The 18,300-nt window shown below is 32.3% G+C and overlaps 4 protein-coding genes and 1 non-coding gene across 5 annotated transcripts; 3 read left to right on the forward strand and 2 right to left on the reverse strand.

The window, feature by feature from the left end:
- The first annotated feature begins 72 nt into the window (after positions 1-72).
- TRNAR-CCU (transfer RNA arginine (anticodon CCU)) lies at positions 73-145 on the forward strand. The gene has a single exon. It is a non-coding gene; the product is annotated as a tRNA-Arg (tRNA).
- Positions 146-1,810: 1,665 nt separating this feature from the next.
- Positions 1,811-4,873, forward strand: LOC107962044 (LIM domain-containing protein WLIM2b). Its single transcript, XM_016898262.2, has 6 exons — positions 1,811-2,067; positions 2,580-2,815; positions 3,444-3,543; positions 3,642-3,676; positions 3,792-3,881; positions 4,441-4,873. The coding sequence occupies exons 2-6, from the start codon at positions 2,681-2,683 to the stop codon at positions 4,648-4,650; spliced, it is 570 nt and encodes a 189-aa protein (XP_016753751.2). The 5' UTR covers positions 1,811-2,067; positions 2,580-2,680; the 3' UTR covers positions 4,651-4,873.
- Positions 4,874-5,519: 646 nt separating this feature from the next.
- On the forward strand, positions 5,520-9,379 carry LOC107962041 (uncharacterized protein At2g39910). The gene is made up of 8 exons (XM_016898259.2): positions 5,520-5,820; positions 5,894-6,338; positions 6,480-6,566; positions 6,654-6,844; positions 7,833-8,028; positions 8,156-8,220; positions 8,686-8,787; positions 8,875-9,379. Exons 1-8 carry the CDS (start codon positions 5,780-5,782, stop codon positions 8,969-8,971), a joined length of 1,224 nt encoding a protein of 407 aa, XP_016753748.2. The 5' UTR covers positions 5,520-5,779; the 3' UTR covers positions 8,972-9,379.
- Positions 9,380-9,575: 196 nt separating this feature from the next.
- On the reverse strand, positions 9,576-12,589 carry LOC107962042 (probable sugar phosphate/phosphate translocator At3g11320). Its single transcript, XM_016898260.2, has 4 exons — positions 11,628-12,589; positions 10,781-10,884; positions 10,422-10,650; positions 9,576-10,055 (listed from the first exon to the last, which is right to left on the reverse strand). The coding sequence occupies exons 1-4, from the start codon at positions 12,066-12,068 to the stop codon at positions 9,909-9,911; spliced, it is 921 nt and encodes a 306-aa protein (XP_016753749.1). The 5' UTR covers positions 12,069-12,589; the 3' UTR covers positions 9,576-9,908.
- A 2,291-nt stretch (positions 12,590-14,880) lies between these two features.
- LOC107962043 (60S ribosomal protein L35a-1) lies at positions 14,881-17,625 on the reverse strand. Its single transcript, XM_016898261.2, has 5 exons — positions 17,439-17,625; positions 17,266-17,301; positions 16,403-16,631; positions 16,272-16,314; positions 14,881-15,099 (listed from the first exon to the last, which is right to left on the reverse strand). The coding sequence occupies exons 1-4, from the start codon at positions 17,468-17,470 to the stop codon at positions 16,273-16,275; spliced, it is 339 nt and encodes a 112-aa protein (XP_016753750.2). The 5' UTR covers positions 17,471-17,625; the 3' UTR covers positions 14,881-15,099; position 16,272.
- Between the last annotated feature and the right edge of the window lie 675 nt (positions 17,626-18,300).

Here is an 18,300-nt window from a genome sequence, read left to right on the forward strand (position 1 = left end):
AAGTTGCGTGATGCACAAAGATTTAACTTTTATAGTAGAATTATTATATAAATAGGCCTTCATATCAACACCGCGCCTGTAGCTCAGTGGATAGAGCGTCTGTTTCCTAAGCAGAAGGTCATAGGTTCGACCCCTATCTGGCGCGTTTATTTCCATTTTGGGTTTGGATGGAATGAGTACGTTTTGAATTGAAATAAAGTTGCAGAGATTTTGATGAAATTGGCGAAGACTACCTTCTGAGTTTCAACATTAAATTTGGTTGAAATTAAGTTCTCCTTTTATAAACAATTTTTTAATGATACAATTTATCAATAATTATAAAACGTTATTTCCGAAATTTAAGTCCATTCATCAAATAATTAATTTATTTATTGATAAAAATGTACTATCAATAACTTTTGAAGACCAAAATAAAGATATTTCTACTCTCTCGAGATTTCATGGTAAAAATATTTATTGTTCCACGAGTTACATCTCTTACATGTAAAATTGTAGATAAGTTAACATCCATTGCACCCTTACTGAAACATCTTATTTACGTCGTGTGTGTTCAAATATTTTGAACAAAAAAGGAAAGTAAGATGAAGAAGGCTTATGTAGATGCTTTATGTTGATTGTTTATGCATTTATTTATTTTATTGTTAAGTTTGATTGATTGAGTGCTATTCAGGGGAGCATTTGTTTTTATTGTTATATATGTTTCTTTTATTATGATTTTATATGAAATAATTGTCAAAAGGGAAGATTGTTGAGGTAATTTTGAGGAGTGTCATGAGCAATAGCCATTAATTTTAACATTGTTCAGCCTCATAACTTGTTATATATGAAATTGACAAATTTTGGTGATAAAATCGTTAGGCTATAATATTTGTTAATATTTTGGATGTGTGCAAGCTTTTGTATGATACCCAAACTTGTTATATGAACTTATCGTGAAAATTGGGTTGGATTGAATCAAGCAAATTGACTTTTTTAGGAGATTAGATTAGATCAGATATATTGATAACATATCCCGAAGAATTAAACACTTATCTTAGTTATATTGAAGATTAATTGTAAGTGACCTTTTACTTTAAACAAGCAACTCTCTTACATATTAAAAGGCTTGTAGAGGTAAAAAGGTGTGAATAATTTTAGCACTTATTCTATTATGTATTACTTATTTTTTTAGAATGCATTTTGTAAGTAATCAAATTAGTCACATGGTTTTTATCCTAAGCTTTCAAGTGATAGTGATCTAGAATTTAGGTTCGAAAGTGAGATTGCTAATTTGGTATGTGTTAGTTCTTATGATCACTTGTTGTACGTGGGGTTGAAATAGTAAATTATCTCTCTAAGGCCCCGCGTGTTAGAGATTAGGGACTGTTTAGTTTGTTAACAGTCTCTTATTGAGTCTAGTAAACAATAGGTTAGGAGCAGTTATTCATTTCATGTATATTAACATCATCACTGTAATTGGTAAAGCAGATAAGAATATTAAGCATATTTCTAAGTATAATCATTTTTCAATTGTTCTTTGTATTTTTTCTCAATTATTCTTTGTTACTATAGTATCTTACACGGCAAATATAAAAAAACCGAATTACATAAACATAAGGATTTTTTTGTTCTTCACTAGTGTTTGAAGCAATTGTACGTGGCACTGCTTTATTAATTTTGGACCTAATAATTTAAATATTATTTAAATTTATAAAACAATAATATTTTAATCATTATACAATCAATTGATGCTAATGCCTTCAATTCAATATTATAATAATAAATACATAAATAAAATATAAAATAATAATTAAGGTTATCGTATAAAAAATTAAATAAAATTCACTCTCTTTCGACATTCTCTCTCTTCCTCCACCATCATCATCATATAATCCACGTCTACAGCATCTGTTCGCTGCAAAAAGTACACAATCTCCCACTTCCTCTTTTACACTCCCTTCATTTTTGGTCTTTGAAACCCCATAAGCCCTTTTCACTCCTTTTTATACTCTCATTTTACGTTTATTTCTTCTTTCTTTCATAGATCCAGGCCTTCTTCTTCTTCTTCTTCTTCTTCTTCTATCAAAGGTACATTCTTTTTAATTTCCCTTATAACTTTCAATTTTAACCCATTTTTGTTTGCTTTATGTTACTATCATTTCATCATTTATTTCTCAAATTAGATCGACTCACTGGGTTTTGCTTGGTTCTTTTCTTTTCTTGTTAATTTTTAAGTCCCAGATCGGGGGTTTTGAGGATGCTAGGATAATAAAATGAGAATGAACTAAAGTTTATCAAGTGTCTAAGGTTATATATATATATATTGCATTCTCTGCAAAAACTAATGTAAAGGTTTAGCCTCGTAGATTCGGGTGCATGTGTATCCGAATACCCATATCCGAATATGTATTGGACATGATTTTGAGACATTGCTAAGAAATATGAAGCGTTAGCTAGGCAATAGTGGCTTTATCGATTGCAATTTATGTTACCTTTAGAGCAAAATTACTGAAGAATAAACTGATTTAAAGTTGTAAATTTGACATAATTTGATTCTGAATTGTGTTTTTGGTTGTTTGTTTCTTAAAATCTTTGAGCAGTTAATATAGGCAAATATAAGAGAAGAAATCGAATTAAAGTTTATCTGTGGAACTAGATAAAGAACAGTACGATTTGTTTTGATCCAAAGCACATTCGAGCCATGTCGTTTATTGGTACCCAACAGAAATGCAAGGCTTGTGAGAAGACTGTTTATCCAGTTGAACTTTTGTCTGCAGATGGAGTTCCTTACCATAAATCTTGCTTCAAGTGCAGTCATTGCAAAGGGACACTAAAGGTTGCGTTTTATTAATCGCTTTTGATAGTTTTCTGATTATTGGTTGGTATAGATGAAAAAATAGTTGACAATGCTTGTTTTGTACATTGACCATGGGATATGATGCATCTATTGCCATTTATTGCATTTAGTAGCTTTTACTTATGTTACTCGAATTTGGGTATGAGCATATATCTCTATTATTACTTTCAATCATTTGTTGATATAGATGAAAAAATAGTGAACATGCTTGTTTTTGTACATTGACTAGGTTTAAAGCAAATGGAATATGCTGTATCTATTGCCATTTATTGCATTTAATATTAGCTTTTAGTTATGTTGCTTCGGACTCAGGTGTGAGTATTAGATATAGGTATGTTTTTCTCTAGATTTGGAGGGTCATGGGTCTATAATCATCTCCAAATATGTTGATATGAGTACTTCAAATATGTATTGAGTGATTTTAGACATTATTGTTATCATACTATGGTTTAGTACAAAAGAATTTTCTATTTTATACACTTTAGAGAGAATATGTAATTTTCGAGGCTCAGATGACATAATCTATTATGTTTTGACCAACTTTGTTTATCGAATTTTAATGAAGTTTCTGCTCCTAACCTAGCATCTTGTCTTGTATGTTATTCAGTTGGCTAATTACTCCTCAATGGAAGGTGTTCTTTACTGCAAGCCTCATTTCGAGCAACTCTTCAAGGAGACGGGTAACTTCAACAAGAATTTCCAATCGTGTATGTTCCTTTTGATCTTGCCAGATAAAATCGCTTATTTGATTTCTTAGTTGTTTTGTTTTGTGAGTTTAATTTGCCATTAATTTTATTGTCAACAGCTGCAAAGGCAGCTGAGAAGTTAACTCCCGAGCTGGTAAAATTTCTGATGCATGAACTGCATGTGTTTGATGATTTGATTTGTGTAACAGTAGGGTTTGATAGGTTATTGGATGTTCTTGCTAATTCTGAATTACTTGTTTCAATTTCAGACGAGATCACCAAGCAAAGCTGCCAGCATGTTTTCTGGGACAGTCGAAAAATGTGCTACTTGTGGCAAAACTGCATATCCACTTGAGAAGGTAAGAGTTGCTAGATCCCAATAAGTCATTTTTGTGAGAAATGTATCTTTTCTGTAGTTGCAAGACTTTAATTTTGGGTTGTCTGTCCTTTGTTACCCGGACTTGGGTTTGAGTACCAGATATGACTATATGTCCGACATAAGTATGTGTAATTTTTCATGCATTTGGAAGATCATCTCTTCCAAACGAGAGGTATAATTAGATTTTGTGTTCTCCAAGTTCCATCTGAAGTAATCAACTGCTCTGATAGGATTAGTAATGTTGTCACTTTATAAGTGATTCTTTGTTTTGTTATGGTCCGACTATTGTAGAGCTTGAAGCATTTTGATAGTGGACGATGGTTTCTATCAATGCTTCAGCCATCATATATTTCGGAGTAAGGTTTTATGAAGAGGGAGGTTAAACTTTTGAGATTTTCTCACAACTAATGTCTTGAAAATTCCAATCTCTACTTCTGTAACTATATCTGCTTCGGACTTTATTGAAATGCATATTAATGTGCTCAAGTCGTCCATACACCAAGCTAAAATGTGGGTTCTTTGTCCCGTATTTTCGACAGGTAACAGTAGAAGGACAGTCTTACCACAAATCATGTTTCAAGTGCTCTCATGGTGGCTGCTCTTTAAGTCCATCAAATTATGCAGCACTTGAAGGCATTTTGTACTGCAAACATCACTTTTCCCAGCTCTTCAAGGAGAAAGGAAGCTACAATCATCTTATCAAATCTGCATCAATCAAGCGTACCGCTGCATCCGTTCCTGAAGCTTGAATACCTATGTCATGTTCTTCGTCTATTCCCATGTTTGCCGGTGTGTTTTCGTATTGATTTCTTTGATTTATGCCCAGGAGGGGAACCGGGTAGAAAGAACTCGGGTTTCTCTCCGTTTGTTTGAGGCTTTGGTATTTGATTGATCTAAGTAGAAGTGAATGTTGTAACAGGACTCTCTGTGCAAGAATTTTTTGCAATTCAAATTTGGCTCCTTCCGAATTAATATTTTTATAAGTAATAAAAATGTTAGATATACTGCTTGGCAATAAAGAACCCTGTTAGCTATCATCATGAATCAATGTTATCGATCACTAGAATAATATACATCAGATCTAAGTTGATTTAAGAAAATAAAATTATTTAGATTTTGGTTCACAAATTTAATTGGCATAAGTGGAACGAATAGAGTAACTTTTAACAATATAGCAACTTAAATCCATTATTATTAGTATATCGAAACACTATTTTTTCAATGTCCATTTAAGTTATCAAATATAAATTTATTAATAGTTTACTGAGATTGAAGTAATTTATTGTTCATTTTTTAAATAATGCACATAAAATGTGGTAATATTTGTTGAAAATATTCAATGTGATATCTCGACTTAAACTATCAATTTACATATTATTATTGTACTTAGTGTTGATACAGTTAATAAATACTAAATTAATAAATAAAAACAAATGAAAGTTCTACACTTAGAAAACTTATTTTTCCAAATCATCGAGAAAAACTAAAAGAAAAAAGGTTAATAAAAAAAAAAGAAAATATTAAATTTAGGTAAAAAAGAAAAAGCATGTCATATTTTTCTAAACTTTACATTTTTAGCTTAAGATAAACCAAACATTTCAGAAATAAGATTTGAGGAAATTGATTTTCAACTTCCTATCCAAGATCAAATCAAGCAAGAGACATGAAGTCTTGGAAAAAATTTTCTTACAACTTGTGTGAACATAGTTCCAATGTTGATTGTTGAATTATGGTTTGGGGTTTGTTAATTGAATATTTTAATAATTATTTTATAATTTTTTAAAGTTCGAGAATAAAAACTACCACCAAAACTCGGATCCAAGCTTTTACGTCGAACTCACGATTCGAAAGCAAACCCGAGTTCAACACATTCTGGAAATGTCGAACTCACTCCCCGACCTCCATAGCCATCTCTCTCAGTAAGCTCTCTTTTCTTCTCGCTTTGCTTTCTTTTTCTCATTTAATTTAAACATTTCCGTTACTGTTTTTCAGATTAAGGAAGCCAATCCTCGACTCGCTCTCGAAAACGCCATATACTCCTCAAGAAACCTCAACAATCTCCGTAAAATCAACGCTCGAATCTCTACTCTCAGTTGAATCGCCAGTAAAAGACTTCGCCTTAGCTTGCGCATTACTCTCCTCTTCTCGCTGTTCCACTCACGAGCTTCTCACATGGATCCCCAGCCAACTTTCGACCGCCGCGGAAACCGCCTTTTCCGACCTTTCGCAAGCTTACAACGACTCCCTTCCTGGCCATGAGAAGAGAAATTTGGCGGGGGAATTAATGCTGGAAATCTTACCAGTTTTGAAGTACAGGATTAAGGAGAGCTCGATTGACAAGAGTGATGAAACCGACGAATTTTCCGCAGCGTCAGCTAGGGCTCCCGTAGGTTTCGCCATTTTGGCTGCTTATCAATTTAGATGGTTTGTTTCTCAGGTATTTAACAAATTATAAATTTAATGTTCTCATATTCACATATTTCTTTCTTCTTTCTTCTTTCTTCTTTCTTCTTTCTTTTTTTTTTCTTTCTTTTTCTTTTTTAATTTTAGCGTTTATATGTTTACCCTTTTTTTGTAGATTGAATATCCAGATTTGGGTAAAATGATAATTTTGGTTGTTCCTTGTGCGTTAACTTGTCTCGATCACTGGTCGGCGGAGGTGAAAGTAAGCGACTTCGTAATTTTAATTTTGTGATATATAAATTTAAGTGATATAAACTCTTGAAATTATTTTGGCATGGATTATGTTTAGGGGCAGGGGATGATTAGCTTTATACATGTAGCAAAAAATGTGAAAGCAGTGGAGCTTGATTCGTATGGAGATGTGATTCTTGATGCTTGCTGCCAGAACATTGCTTCTGATGATGAGATATGGCAATATGTTGTGGAGATGTCGGTGCTACTAGTTACTTGTATTCAAAGAGACAATCCCCGTAGTTTGTGGTATACATGCCTTCTGTGTCTCTTTAGCGTCTTGATCGTATTTATTAACCAAGTTCTGTATGCTCTTATTACTCAAGTTAATTCCTGTAGCTTGTGTATAGTTATTTTCGTTGTCTCTTTAGCATTTTGATCGTGTTTCTTGTCTATTTAGTGTCTTGATTGTGCTTGTTAACTAAGTTTAGCATGCTCATATGAAGCAAAATAATCAGTGGCTTGGGGTATATACTTGTTTTCTTCGTCACTTAAGCTTCTTGATTGTGTTTGTTAACTAAGTTTAGTATGTTCTGATGATGCTTAATCATCCTTGTAGCTTGCGGTATAATTGTTTTCTTTGTTTCTTTTATCATTTGGTTGTGTTTGTTAACAAAGTTTTATGTGCTCTTATGACACAACATAATCTCCATAACTCATGGAATACTTGTTTTTTCCCCTCTCTTAATTATATTAATTGGTTGATTTTAGTATGCTCTTATGATACGAGATCATCTCCATATCACGTGGTATACTTGTTTCGTTTTTATCCTCAGCAGCTTGATTGTTTTCATTGAATAAGTTCAGCAAGCTCTTAATATGTTACAATTTCTCTTCACATAATTTTATAGGCAGGGAAAATTTTATGCATGATAATGATGGAATGAATAATTGTGGACTCAAATGTCTTAATTGGGGCACTAGGATGAAAATGTTTATGTTGTGTCAACTGACCAATTGGGTTGCAAGAAGGGACTTTAGGGTCCGGGAATGAGGCTATATGCTTGGTCTTAGTCATGAAGTTCTACTGCTTTTCACTTCAGAAGATTTATTGCTAGTTTTGATCAATTTCTGATCTTTCTCTTGTAATGTTAATTTAGCATCATTCTGCTGCTTTTGATTGTTGTTTCTTGATACTTGTAGTTGGCTTTTCTTCATTCACATCTCATATATGCTTCATAGTTTAGTTGCAGTTGTACTGGACTTAGTTTTAATTTTTCATTTGCCTTTTACATAGGTTTGAGAAGATGCTGAATGAGATGTTGAGCCATTTGGAGCGGCAGCCAAGGAATAAGGAGCGACGTATTGCTTGGCTTAAACTTATTGAGCCAATCTTCAATTCTATTGGCCTTCTAATATTAGCCCATATTAGGCGTATTTTCCCACTATTCTTCCAGTGGATGCATGTTGATGATGATGAAACAATTTTACTGGTAAGATTATTGCATATTCTTGCTCCTGCTTCAAATTAATATGTAATTAGCAGGTGCTGGCATCTTAGGGAAGTTAGGGGAATGAACTGGGAATGAATCTATCTTTTATACTCTCAATGTTCTACAGGTTCTCAAACGAGTTCAAACAGTTGTCCGGTTAACATGGTTACGGCATACACCATACGTTGAAAGGTAAACTAAGTACCTATACTATACCCCAGGTTTGCACTTGATTTACACTTGGGTTGTTTTACTGTTCAATGGAACAAAATATTGGTTTTTTCTAAAAATAATTTTTGATTGGCATATTAGGAAGCTTCTAATAACACGGTGCTTAATGATGATTCAGATGATAAAAGAAAAAGTAAATAAAATGGATATTTTCTTAATGCTGTCTTATTTTTGGAATTTCAATCATTTGAAGCTTTTTTTGTGACTTGATAAAAGTCGTATAAGCTCATTCTGATCCTTTGTTTGAAATTGTTTCTATCAAACCCTGTTATTGTCCTCTTCCTTCAACATACCATTCGTTGTGAACTCCAGTTTGACGAGGATTCTATAAATTCACCAGTTAAATACTGTGTATTATTCTATTGACGCTACTTCCTGGTTTCTTTCTCAATGGTTTTCAACCTTGTTTGCATCGCCATTTTTCAGATTGCTAGATGAACTTGTGGTATTATTCAAAGAAGCAGCACTGAGAAAGGCACGTGAAGATATTCGAACTGATATTCGTAATCTACTAATCATGCTTCAGCAGTAAGTCACAGTCAAAATATGATGAGCATTTTCTAAACCATCTGCTTTCCCTTTCCCTAATCCTTGTTTTGTTCCTTGTAATTGCAGATGCAAAGGTCTACAGTTTGAAAGAGCCTGGAACAAGCACCAGGATGATCCCAGCTTGACCTCCCTGGCTTGTAATCTATCAGCAAGCAGAGAATAGACCCGATGTCAAGCCTAAAGAGGGAAGTGAACTTAAAAGGTAGAGGAGACAAAATCAAAGGCGGAGACGATTGAAATCGATGATTAAACTGAGCCATAAAGTTGGAGATGATGTGGGATCCAGGTCAAGCCAAAAGAGGTAATAGAAATTGATGAAACTAAATCTCAAAGAAGCGAAGGCATAGACTTGTACATAACCTTTTTTGTGTAAATCTCTGGAGTCTGGTCGGTGTTTAAGATTTAGGATGTGAAGATGTTATAGGAAATGGTAGGTTTAATGGTATCATGCTTAGTGATAACATGCATACATGTAACCTTTGATATGAGCAAGAAAAAAAAAACACCACCATAGTTTTTAATACTTTGTGAACTTAAAGGATCAACAAATTATTGATTCTTATCATCCTCATTTAATGACCATCGTTATGACATGAATACTTTTCTGAAACGAAATGACATTCTCACATTGCATGTCCATCATACTTGTTGTAGGAAGCGGTAGGTTTAATAATGCAGATTGTGGATACTCATCATACTCGCATTGCATGACGGTCGTACATCCATAATTCCATACGTACAAAGACTATTTAACACGATAAACAATAGAATGGTAAATTTTACGAGTTTTCTTTTCCATTAATTAATGAAATATGGGAAATCTAAACAATGTATAAAGACCAATTCTACAACTTTTTTTTCTCCTGAAAGAATGAACATAAAATGGTATTTCCTCTAATTTTTTACTAAAATCCCGCAGCTGTTGCCGATACAAAAGAAAAAGCAGCTTCCCAGGTTTCCATGGGAAATTTATAGGAATCCATGGCGCAAAATACGCAGCATTGTATGCTACCGAAACTTTGCCTGTTTGAACATTGTTGATATCCTTGCACTAAAATATATCACAATCACAACCAATACCGTAATCCCAGGATGATGTCTCATTTGCTTCGTTTCTTGGCTTCACTGTAGAGTATAACCCCGAAGACCGTGAGGGTATAACCGAGCATCCCAGTAACGGAAACTGGATTTCTAAAAATTAAAATCGAAACCACAACAGCTACGGCTCCTTTTGCGTTTCCTAGAACCTGCAAGAACAAATGTCACAGTATGTGATATCTCTTGCATTTACTAGGAACTGCGTTTGTTATATGAACAACTGAAAGACGATGGGTGATAACTGTACTTGTGTTAATTCGATTTCATAAAGAAGTAACCATTGTAGTAACTATGATGGTAATAAACAACTAAAAGATGCAAGCTATCATAATCATCACAGTTCGAAGCATTAAAGACCTCTAAATCACCATCTTGTTTGAAAGATCGAAAAAATGTACTTAATTTTAATTTAACTCCATATCAGATAAAAGATTTAAAGAATCCATCCTTATTTTTCAAAGAAAAGATGCTAAAGAAATTTAGTTAAACTCCTAAAAGACCGACGCATGCCATACCTGCAAAGTTAGGGCGCTGGTGTGTTTCGTGACCAAAAAGTTGGTCAAATTCACAAAGTATGCTAGTGCTGAATTGAATAGTAGATACCATATGATCTTGACATCATCTCGGGCAAGGGCAAGGGTTATACCCACCACATTTTCCTCCATAATGAGTGTTGCTGGAAGTAGAAATACGACAGCTATCGGAGCCATGTAAAGGAGGAGGTTCATGGAATTCAGCTTCTCTCTAAAAATATAGAATTATAAGAAATTTTCAGTGACAATTCCTAGTCTCTGAACAAAAGCAAATAGAAGGAAAAAATAAAAATTATGCCGTCAACCATAAATGTCAATGCCAAGGCATAAATATTCCTCACCCTTCGGATGAAAGCAAAATTCCTTGTAAAACTGACTTGAGAGCTCGTGCAGCCGTAGCTGAAATGCACATGATAAACCCAAATAGATGGAAACTCGGTTCACCCTATATGCAACAATAATGAAAAATAAGAATCCGAAAGCGGATTAAGCAAATGAAATACATCATGATTAATGCAGAACACAATTTAAATCTATAAACGTAAAATGGAAGAAATTTGAAGGGTTATTTCAAATCAAATAGAGGGGAAAATTCCAGCTATGTACTTCGATTTTTCATTTTCTTTTCAAGTATCGGCGTCCAACACCTGTATTGAACAGGTATCCAAACATGGTACGAGGATAGGATCCTCTAACAACCTCCAAATACTTTTAAAAAAAATATTCACGTGTTGTACATACACCCATATCCAATATGTGAAATGCATGGGAAAAAGAGGAAATAGAAAGTATATACACTGATGAACCATAAACAACCAAGGTTTTCATATCAGAGTTAAAGACTTAATCATCCATTCGAAACCAACAAAAGATGAAATACAATCCACGAACAATCGTCATTGTTATCGACAAAACATCCAAATTATGCTAAAAAGTTGGGCATTTCCACAAGTTCCAATAGCAAAAAGAATCCAATTGTGAACAAAATAAAGCAAACTATAAGTCCTCTAAAACAAGCTACCATTTACAAAATAAACCAATATCAATTTCAACATGGTAAAACAAACCCAATTTCCAATCAAATCTTCAATCAATCACATCAAACCAACAAAATAAAGCCAACCCATTCCACAAAGAACGCTAAAAATTTGCTTAAAATAATAAAAAGAAAGGGAGTAAAATACATACCCCACTGGCAATGATAACCCCAGTAACAACAGGGACTAGAGTAATATAAGTAAGCCAGCCTTCCCTCTTCAATGTCATCAAGTAAGCGAAAATCGCAGTGAAAAACGGTGTCGTAGCACCGACAGCCTGATTGAAACTCACCGGCAAATACCTTAAAGAAATATTCCCAAACACAACCGACACGCAAAAGACTAAACTCAAAGTCGTGATCTTGAAAAACTGAACCCTAGATCGAATGGTCTGCATTGGAACCATCTTCATCCATGCAATTGCGATGTAGCTTAACAAAGAACAAGCTGTCATGTGACACATGGTTAAGAAGATTGGGTATTTGAAACCGTAATTGCTTAGTAAATACTTGTTTAACAACAAGACACCTATGTTGGAAGAGTACCAGGCTGATACTAGCCCGATCGTGAGCATTTTCGATTGGTTTTTCATGGTTTCTTTTTGGGTTTTGAGGATCTGGGTGTCTTAATTTGGGTGAAGAAAAAAACTGGGTTTTTAATAGAAAAGGAAATTGGGATTATATGAAGATGGATCTGGGTGGAGCTAGGGAAATTATGGGTGTTTTTGGTGTGAAAAATGGGTTCTTTTGAGATGATTTGATGGAACTAGCTCCCATGGATCTGATTCAAGTTTCTCATTAGAATATCAGTGAAACCCAGAGAGAAGAAAAATTAAAAATTAAACTAAAAAAAATTAAGTAAAGAAAAAGTAAAGCTTTAATGTTATGAAAATAGCTATGGATTGGCTGCCTCTCTGCAAAATTCTCTGAGAAAACGAAGAGAGATTAATAAAAGGATTATAAAAGAGAGGAAGTAAACGCGTTTGTGTTATTATTTATTTATTTTTACATATATATATATATATGTTATTGCTTATTGATTGAATCAATGAGGGCTAAGTAATTTTTGTTTTTGTTTTCATTTGTTTGGGTTTGCTTGAAAGGTCAAAGTGGTAGTGGGGAATGGATGGCAGAAGGAGACTTGGAATAAGTTTGAAATTTTCTAAAGGGACTGAATTTTTAATTAAAAAATAACCGGCAAATGTTAATGTGATCTCCATAAAAAAAATGGACTTGATTGATTAATCCATAAGTTAATTGCAACATGCATGCCTTTATTTATAATGTATTTATTATGTTTTACTTCTGTTGATATTATTGTTATTATGAATATTGTATAAAAAAAGAAGGATAAATATCAAATATATATTATTTTTAGTTTAATGTGTAATTTGATACATGAACTTTGATTTAATATAATTATACATATAAAACTTGAATCGTGATTCATATGCATATATGAAATTTTAATTTTGATTTAGTTGTACACATTTAAAGAAATGAATACATACATTTATTTTCATATTAGATTTAATATAATTGTTTGTGTATATAATATATTAACATAAAATAGTACTAATTTGATAATGTACTTCGTGATTTATAAAAATTAAATCAAATCAAAATTTTATGTATAAAATTATACAAAATCAAAGTTCATTTATAACTTTAATATTTATTCCTAAAAAAATAAAGAAGATATGGGTTTAAAGGTGCTTAAAGGAATATTATTTTTCAATATACGAGAGAGGAGATTTTATGACTAATTTAAGCATAGTATAAAAAAGTATTTATTAGGGTTAATGAACTTTTGGCATTCTTGATTAAGATAAAGATATTGAATTTTTGAGTATTCAAATTTTATTTTCGTAATGCACAGTTATGATGTGTGAGTTTTCGATCACAATAGATACGTATACCATGGACGAATTTTGTTTTGTTATCTCGTATTCTTTGTGTACAAACTTTGACTTTGAGAGGAAGTTTAGTTTATAGAATGTAAGAATATTTTTTTATGATATAATTATAGATGTGAAAGATTATTTAGAATATTACTCGCATGATTCAATCGTGTGCTATAATTAAATTGAATGCATGTATCATTTGTACCTTCAATGATAATTGTAATTGTATTTGAAAAGTAAAAAACAAAAAATGTACAATTTATTATATAAACTTTTAATTTAATATAATTATATAAATAAAATTTTAATTTCGATTATATTATACACATTCAAAAATACATCCAAATAAAATTCATAATCTAAATTTTAAAATTTATCTTAAAAAATTATTTATTCAAATAACATTTATAACAGTACTGACAATGGCATATGTACATAAAGTCAGGCGAAGCTGTCTTAATGTCATTTATTAACACATGTCCACTTGCATGCATTTCAGTTGACTAATAACATTTATGTCTTTATAACAGTAACATGTTCAAAACATCGGAGCCGACACCTCATTTTCGGGTAAAATTTGAAAAAAATTCAATTTTTTAAAAATAATTAAAATTTTTTAAATAAACCGAATTTTTAAACACTAATCTCATTATAATTTATTATATTAACTCTTTTTAATACAATACCTAAAATTATTCGTAACATTTTCTCAATCTTTAAATAGAAATATACTCTGAACTCACAACTTTATATACCAGCAATAATAACAATACTATTCAAAAACGCAATCAAAGCTTTTAGTCAAACTTAAATGCACGAAAGTGTACATGTGTTAATAAATAACCTCCTTCGTTCCATTAAGACAGCTTCGCCCAACTTTATATGTACACTTACATATATCATATCAAGGGCATTAAAGATCTTCAGGTTTATAAATGCTATTTCAATAAATAATTTCTAATATTTTATAATCAAAATTAAATGTTTATTAATATTATACAGTTTTGTTATATAATTACATTTTTATTATTTTATTTATATAAATAAAATAATTATTGGTTAAACTAAATGAATTAAAAAACTTGAAAATAATATATTTACTAAAAATATTAAAAAAATTTAAAACAACATGAAATAAAAAAATTATAAATATGGGTAAGAGAAGAATTAAACTAGAGATTTAAAAGATAAAATTATTAACATTTAACCATCTGACGAGTCAAGTTATTAAAGAAAATGCACTTTCAGACACATAAAAAAGAAACGCCTCTTACAAAATTCTCTCTGCAAAATCAATCTATTTACCTAAATATTGGAAACATCACCTATTTCCCCATTATCTTCCAAAATCAGCATATATTGCTAATTTATGCCCCATTTTCAGTTCAATAAAATAATATATATATTACTCAACGGTAACCACCAAACCAGCGAGGACAACGGTTCTAATTCCATGCGATGTCGAGTAATTTAACCTAACAGAAGAAAGAAGATGCTCAAGTAGAACAATCTTTGCTATTCAATTCCATAAATGATTGATTACCAAAAACTTCAATCGTCAAAATTAATTACTGGAAAATCTTTGATAACACTAAAGTCTAATCCACTGTCATCCTAATGAAGAAAAAAATGGCCTCAAAAACACACAACATTTTGAGATAGACGGAGAGAAAAGATAGAATCACTCGAGTCATCGATCGAACAACGGGCATTTAGACAACTGCAAGGAAAGAATAAAATTGCAAAATTACAAGAGGACTAACAAGCATTTGTAGCTATAATATTATAATTCAAAGAGGATAGGGTTAAAAAAAAAGTTATCTACATGTTTTCACAAGGCAGATTCCGTTTTGGTAGAACATCTCAATATCAGTATATAATAATAGGGCAACAAAAAGTTTATGGCCTAATATGACGATCTAGATAACGAACTTAGGTAAAAAAAGATGAAAGGTCGTATCAACTGTAGCGACAAACAAGATTGGAAACATATAGAAGCTAAGTATGTTACTTGAATACAAATGTGTATTCAATAAGAGTTTGTTCAAATTTTTTTTGAGTTTTGCCATGTATTTGGTGGGTCTTATACCCATATCCGGTTATACATTGGACATGGGTGCTTCAAAAAATGAAGAGTTGGACACTGGTATGTTTTAACTTTTTAAAGTCTTTCCTCGTATTTGGAGGGTCCATGGAGGATTATATCCTTATCTATATTTATACAGAAATGCATTGGACATAGTACTTTAAAAAAAATGAAGAGTTGGACACGGAGTATGTTCGATTTTATAAATGATCATATTTTTATTGGACCATAACACAAGTACTTCAAGAAAATGATGAGTTGGAACACAAATGGTTAATCTTTTTAAGTTTTTCCATATATCTGGAGTGTCTTTAGAAGGATTATATCCTCGTACCTATATCCAGATAAGCATTGTACATGGATTAATGTATAAAAATGAAGAGTCAAAGCAACATAGGAAGCAACAAAAGCTACAGCATCAAGAAATCAGTAGAGCTGAATTATGTCATGCAGTCAATGTAGGGGTCTTATAATGAATAATCACAAGGACTTGAAAGTTGAAACAAGAAGAATATGTGAATCTTTACAGAAGTTAAAGTTTAAAATTGCAGACAGGGTCAAAGGGCTAAAAATGGAGATGAAAACTAAAACTGTCATAAAGACACAAGGAAGGAACAATGAATTGATCTGACAATTAAAATGCGAAAAACTAACTTGTTCATCAAGTAGCTAATCTTCAGACAAAGTTAAACCATTAAACTGAACACGGGATCCTCTTATACTACTGGAATTAAACAGATAAAAATGGCAAACTCATGAACCCACAAAAAAACTATGAAAGATCACAAACTGGAAGTCAACATTACCTTATATATTGCTGGGGTACATGAAGACTCGGACTCTATCTCCCTGCAACGGAATCAAAAGATACATATAAGATCAAACGTACAATATATATAAAGAATGCCATTAGATAAAAACAATATAACATGCTTACCATAGATTTGGGGGGAAGATTAGACTTGAACTTAGCACGAACAACACCACTATTTCCGTTAGGTCTAGTAACCTTTCCCCAAATGCAGCGATAGTGCGAGCCATTCTTCTTCACCTTAGCTTTGTAAATATACGCCATTCGCTTGCCGGCATACCAAGCTACTTCCTCCTTAGTGTTAACTCCCTCAATCTGGATCAATGAAGTGTTTGGATACTGGTTTGATTTTGACCTGACACCCACCACCACAAACAAATTTAAGCAACAATCCAAATTTCAAAACAAACAAAACCAAATCCAAAAACAACATATACATTCATATACGCTAGAAGACCCTAAACCCTGAGTTTAGTTGACAAAAGTAATTACTTTTTGTCCCCTGAAGAAATCCTAGATTTTCAATCACACTATTCCCCCAAACTGTAAATTCAGTCTACAAAAACTAGTTACTGGCCTGACTCTATAGAGCATAGCCAATAAAAATCTTACTTCTGCAAATAAATTTCCTTTACTCAATTTCGAACAAATTAAATCCGAAATGAAAACTCCAAAACCCGATGCTTAGCTCAAATAATTCATGTAATCATCCTTTCAAGGTGGCACCCAGAAAGTCCGGAATTAGTATGCAGAAGTCTACAATTCTTCCTATATCCAGACTAGAACTCCTTTTTTTTTTTAATAAAAGTGAATAATAATAAACCTTCAACTCCATTTTTGGCACATTAACTCAGCTAAAATTTCTCATACATATAACTAAATATTCAAGTTCCTTAAGAAAATTCACTAATTCCACAAAAAAGGAACAGCTTAAAACCAACAGAACAAAAATACAATAAAGGCAATAAAAAAGGTTAAATTCTTATTACCTCTTGTAACCCAAGATAGTTCCTCTTACATAGAGTCTGCAATAAGGAAGTTAAAAAAAAATGGAAAAGGAAAAGATTGAATTAAATCTTAAAACTGTATTCCAATCTCAAAATGTAAATTATAAAAAATAGGTTTTAAAAGAGAAAACGAAGATATCAAATTCAAAGGGCACCTGACTCGCTCTCCTTGGCGTCCCTTCACCATTTTTTTCCCGATTCGGAAATCGAAGCTTATTCCTTTTGATTCCGATAATGGCGACTGCAAGTGAGAAACCCTGGTAAGGTTAGGGTTTGAGGAATTTATATCATAAAGTAGTTTGTAGACGGTAAATCCGATGTATAAGCGCTTACGGTCCTAGGAAATCATGAGGCCTTTGGGCCTTGTGGGCTACTTCATTATCAAAAGCATCTATTCCGATACACTCTTGCATGTTGATTATTATATTAAGATTTAAACTCCATTTTATAGCATTTACTAAAAAAAATAACAAAATAGCTATTAAAAGAATAAAATGATTATTCTATTAAAAATTTTATTTATTTTTATAGTTAAAAATTGATCTTTGTACTTTAACAAGAGATGTAGGTGACATGTCACGTATCATTGTCTAATTATTTTGACAGTGTAACGTCCCCCTACCCGAGACCATTGCCGGAGTCAAGCAGGAGACATTACAAAACTTATCTTAGCACTTAAACAGTTTTCGTAGTAAACTATCCATCTGCGTCACGGTCGCTAAAAAAATCATATCTCGAGTTACGAAACTCGAAATCCAATTCCATAAATTTTTTCTGAAACTAGACTCATATATCTACTTACTAATTTTTTCTAGAATTTTTGGTCAGGCCAATTAGTACAGTTTATTAGAAAAATTCTCCCCTGTTTCAGGGTTCGGCTACTCTGACCCTTGTCCACTACGAATCAAATTTCTTCCTGTACAGAAATCCAATGACTATGCCATTTGTTTCAATTAAAAATAGACTCAATAAGGAATCCATACATATAAAGTTTGAGTCCTAATTATTAATACACAA

This window comes from Gossypium hirsutum, chromosome A06, assembly GCF_007990345.1.
Source record: "Gossypium hirsutum isolate 1008001.06 chromosome A06, Gossypium_hirsutum_v2.1, whole genome shotgun sequence".
NCBI lineage: Eukaryota > Viridiplantae > Streptophyta > Magnoliopsida > Malvales > Malvaceae > Gossypium > Gossypium hirsutum.

Excerpts from the sequence above, each read along its gene's own strand:
- LOC107962043 (XM_016898261.2), bottom strand. The coding sequence starts at position 17,470 with ATGGTGAAGGGACGCCAAGGAGAGCGAGTCAG. Across the intron at positions 16,632-17,265 it reads ACTATCTTGGGTTACAAGAG|GTCAAAATCAAACCAGTATC; the intron begins GTAATAAGAATT and ends GGTGGGTGTCAG. Across the intron at positions 16,315-16,402 it reads ATCTTCCCCCCAAATCTATG|GGAGATAGAGTCCGAGTCTT; the intron begins GTAAGCATGTTA and ends ATTCCGTTGCAG.
- LOC107962044 (XM_016898262.2), top strand. The coding sequence starts at position 2,681 with ATGTCGTTTATTGGTACCCAACAGAAATGCAAGGCTTGTGAGAAGACT. Across the intron at positions 3,544-3,641 it reads CAACAAGAATTTCCAATCGT|CTGCAAAGGCAGCTGAGAAG; the intron begins GTATGTTCCTTT and ends TATTGTCAACAG. Across the intron at positions 3,882-4,440 it reads CTGCATATCCACTTGAGAAG|GTAACAGTAGAAGGACAGTC; the intron begins GTAAGAGTTGCT and ends TATTTTCGACAG.
- LOC107962042 (XM_016898260.2), bottom strand. The coding sequence starts at position 12,068 with ATGAAAAACCAATCGAAAATGCTCACGATCGGGCTAGTATCAGCCTGG. Across the intron at positions 10,651-10,780 it reads ATTTTGCTTTCATCCGAAGG|AGAGAAGCTGAATTCCATGA; the intron begins GTGAGGAATATT and ends CTATATTTTTAG. Across the intron at positions 10,056-10,421 it reads CCAGCGCCCTAACTTTGCAG|GTTCTAGGAAACGCAAAAGG; the intron begins GTATGGCATGCG and ends TTGTTCTTGCAG.
- LOC107962041 (XM_016898259.2), top strand. The coding sequence starts at position 5,780 with ATGTCGAACTCACTCCCCGACCTCCATAGCCATCTCTCTCA. Across the intron at positions 6,567-6,653 it reads ACTGGTCGGCGGAGGTGAAA|GGGCAGGGGATGATTAGCTT; the intron begins GTAAGCGACTTC and ends GATTATGTTTAG. Across the intron at positions 8,029-8,155 it reads ATGATGAAACAATTTTACTG|GTTCTCAAACGAGTTCAAAC; the intron begins GTAAGATTATTG and ends AATGTTCTACAG.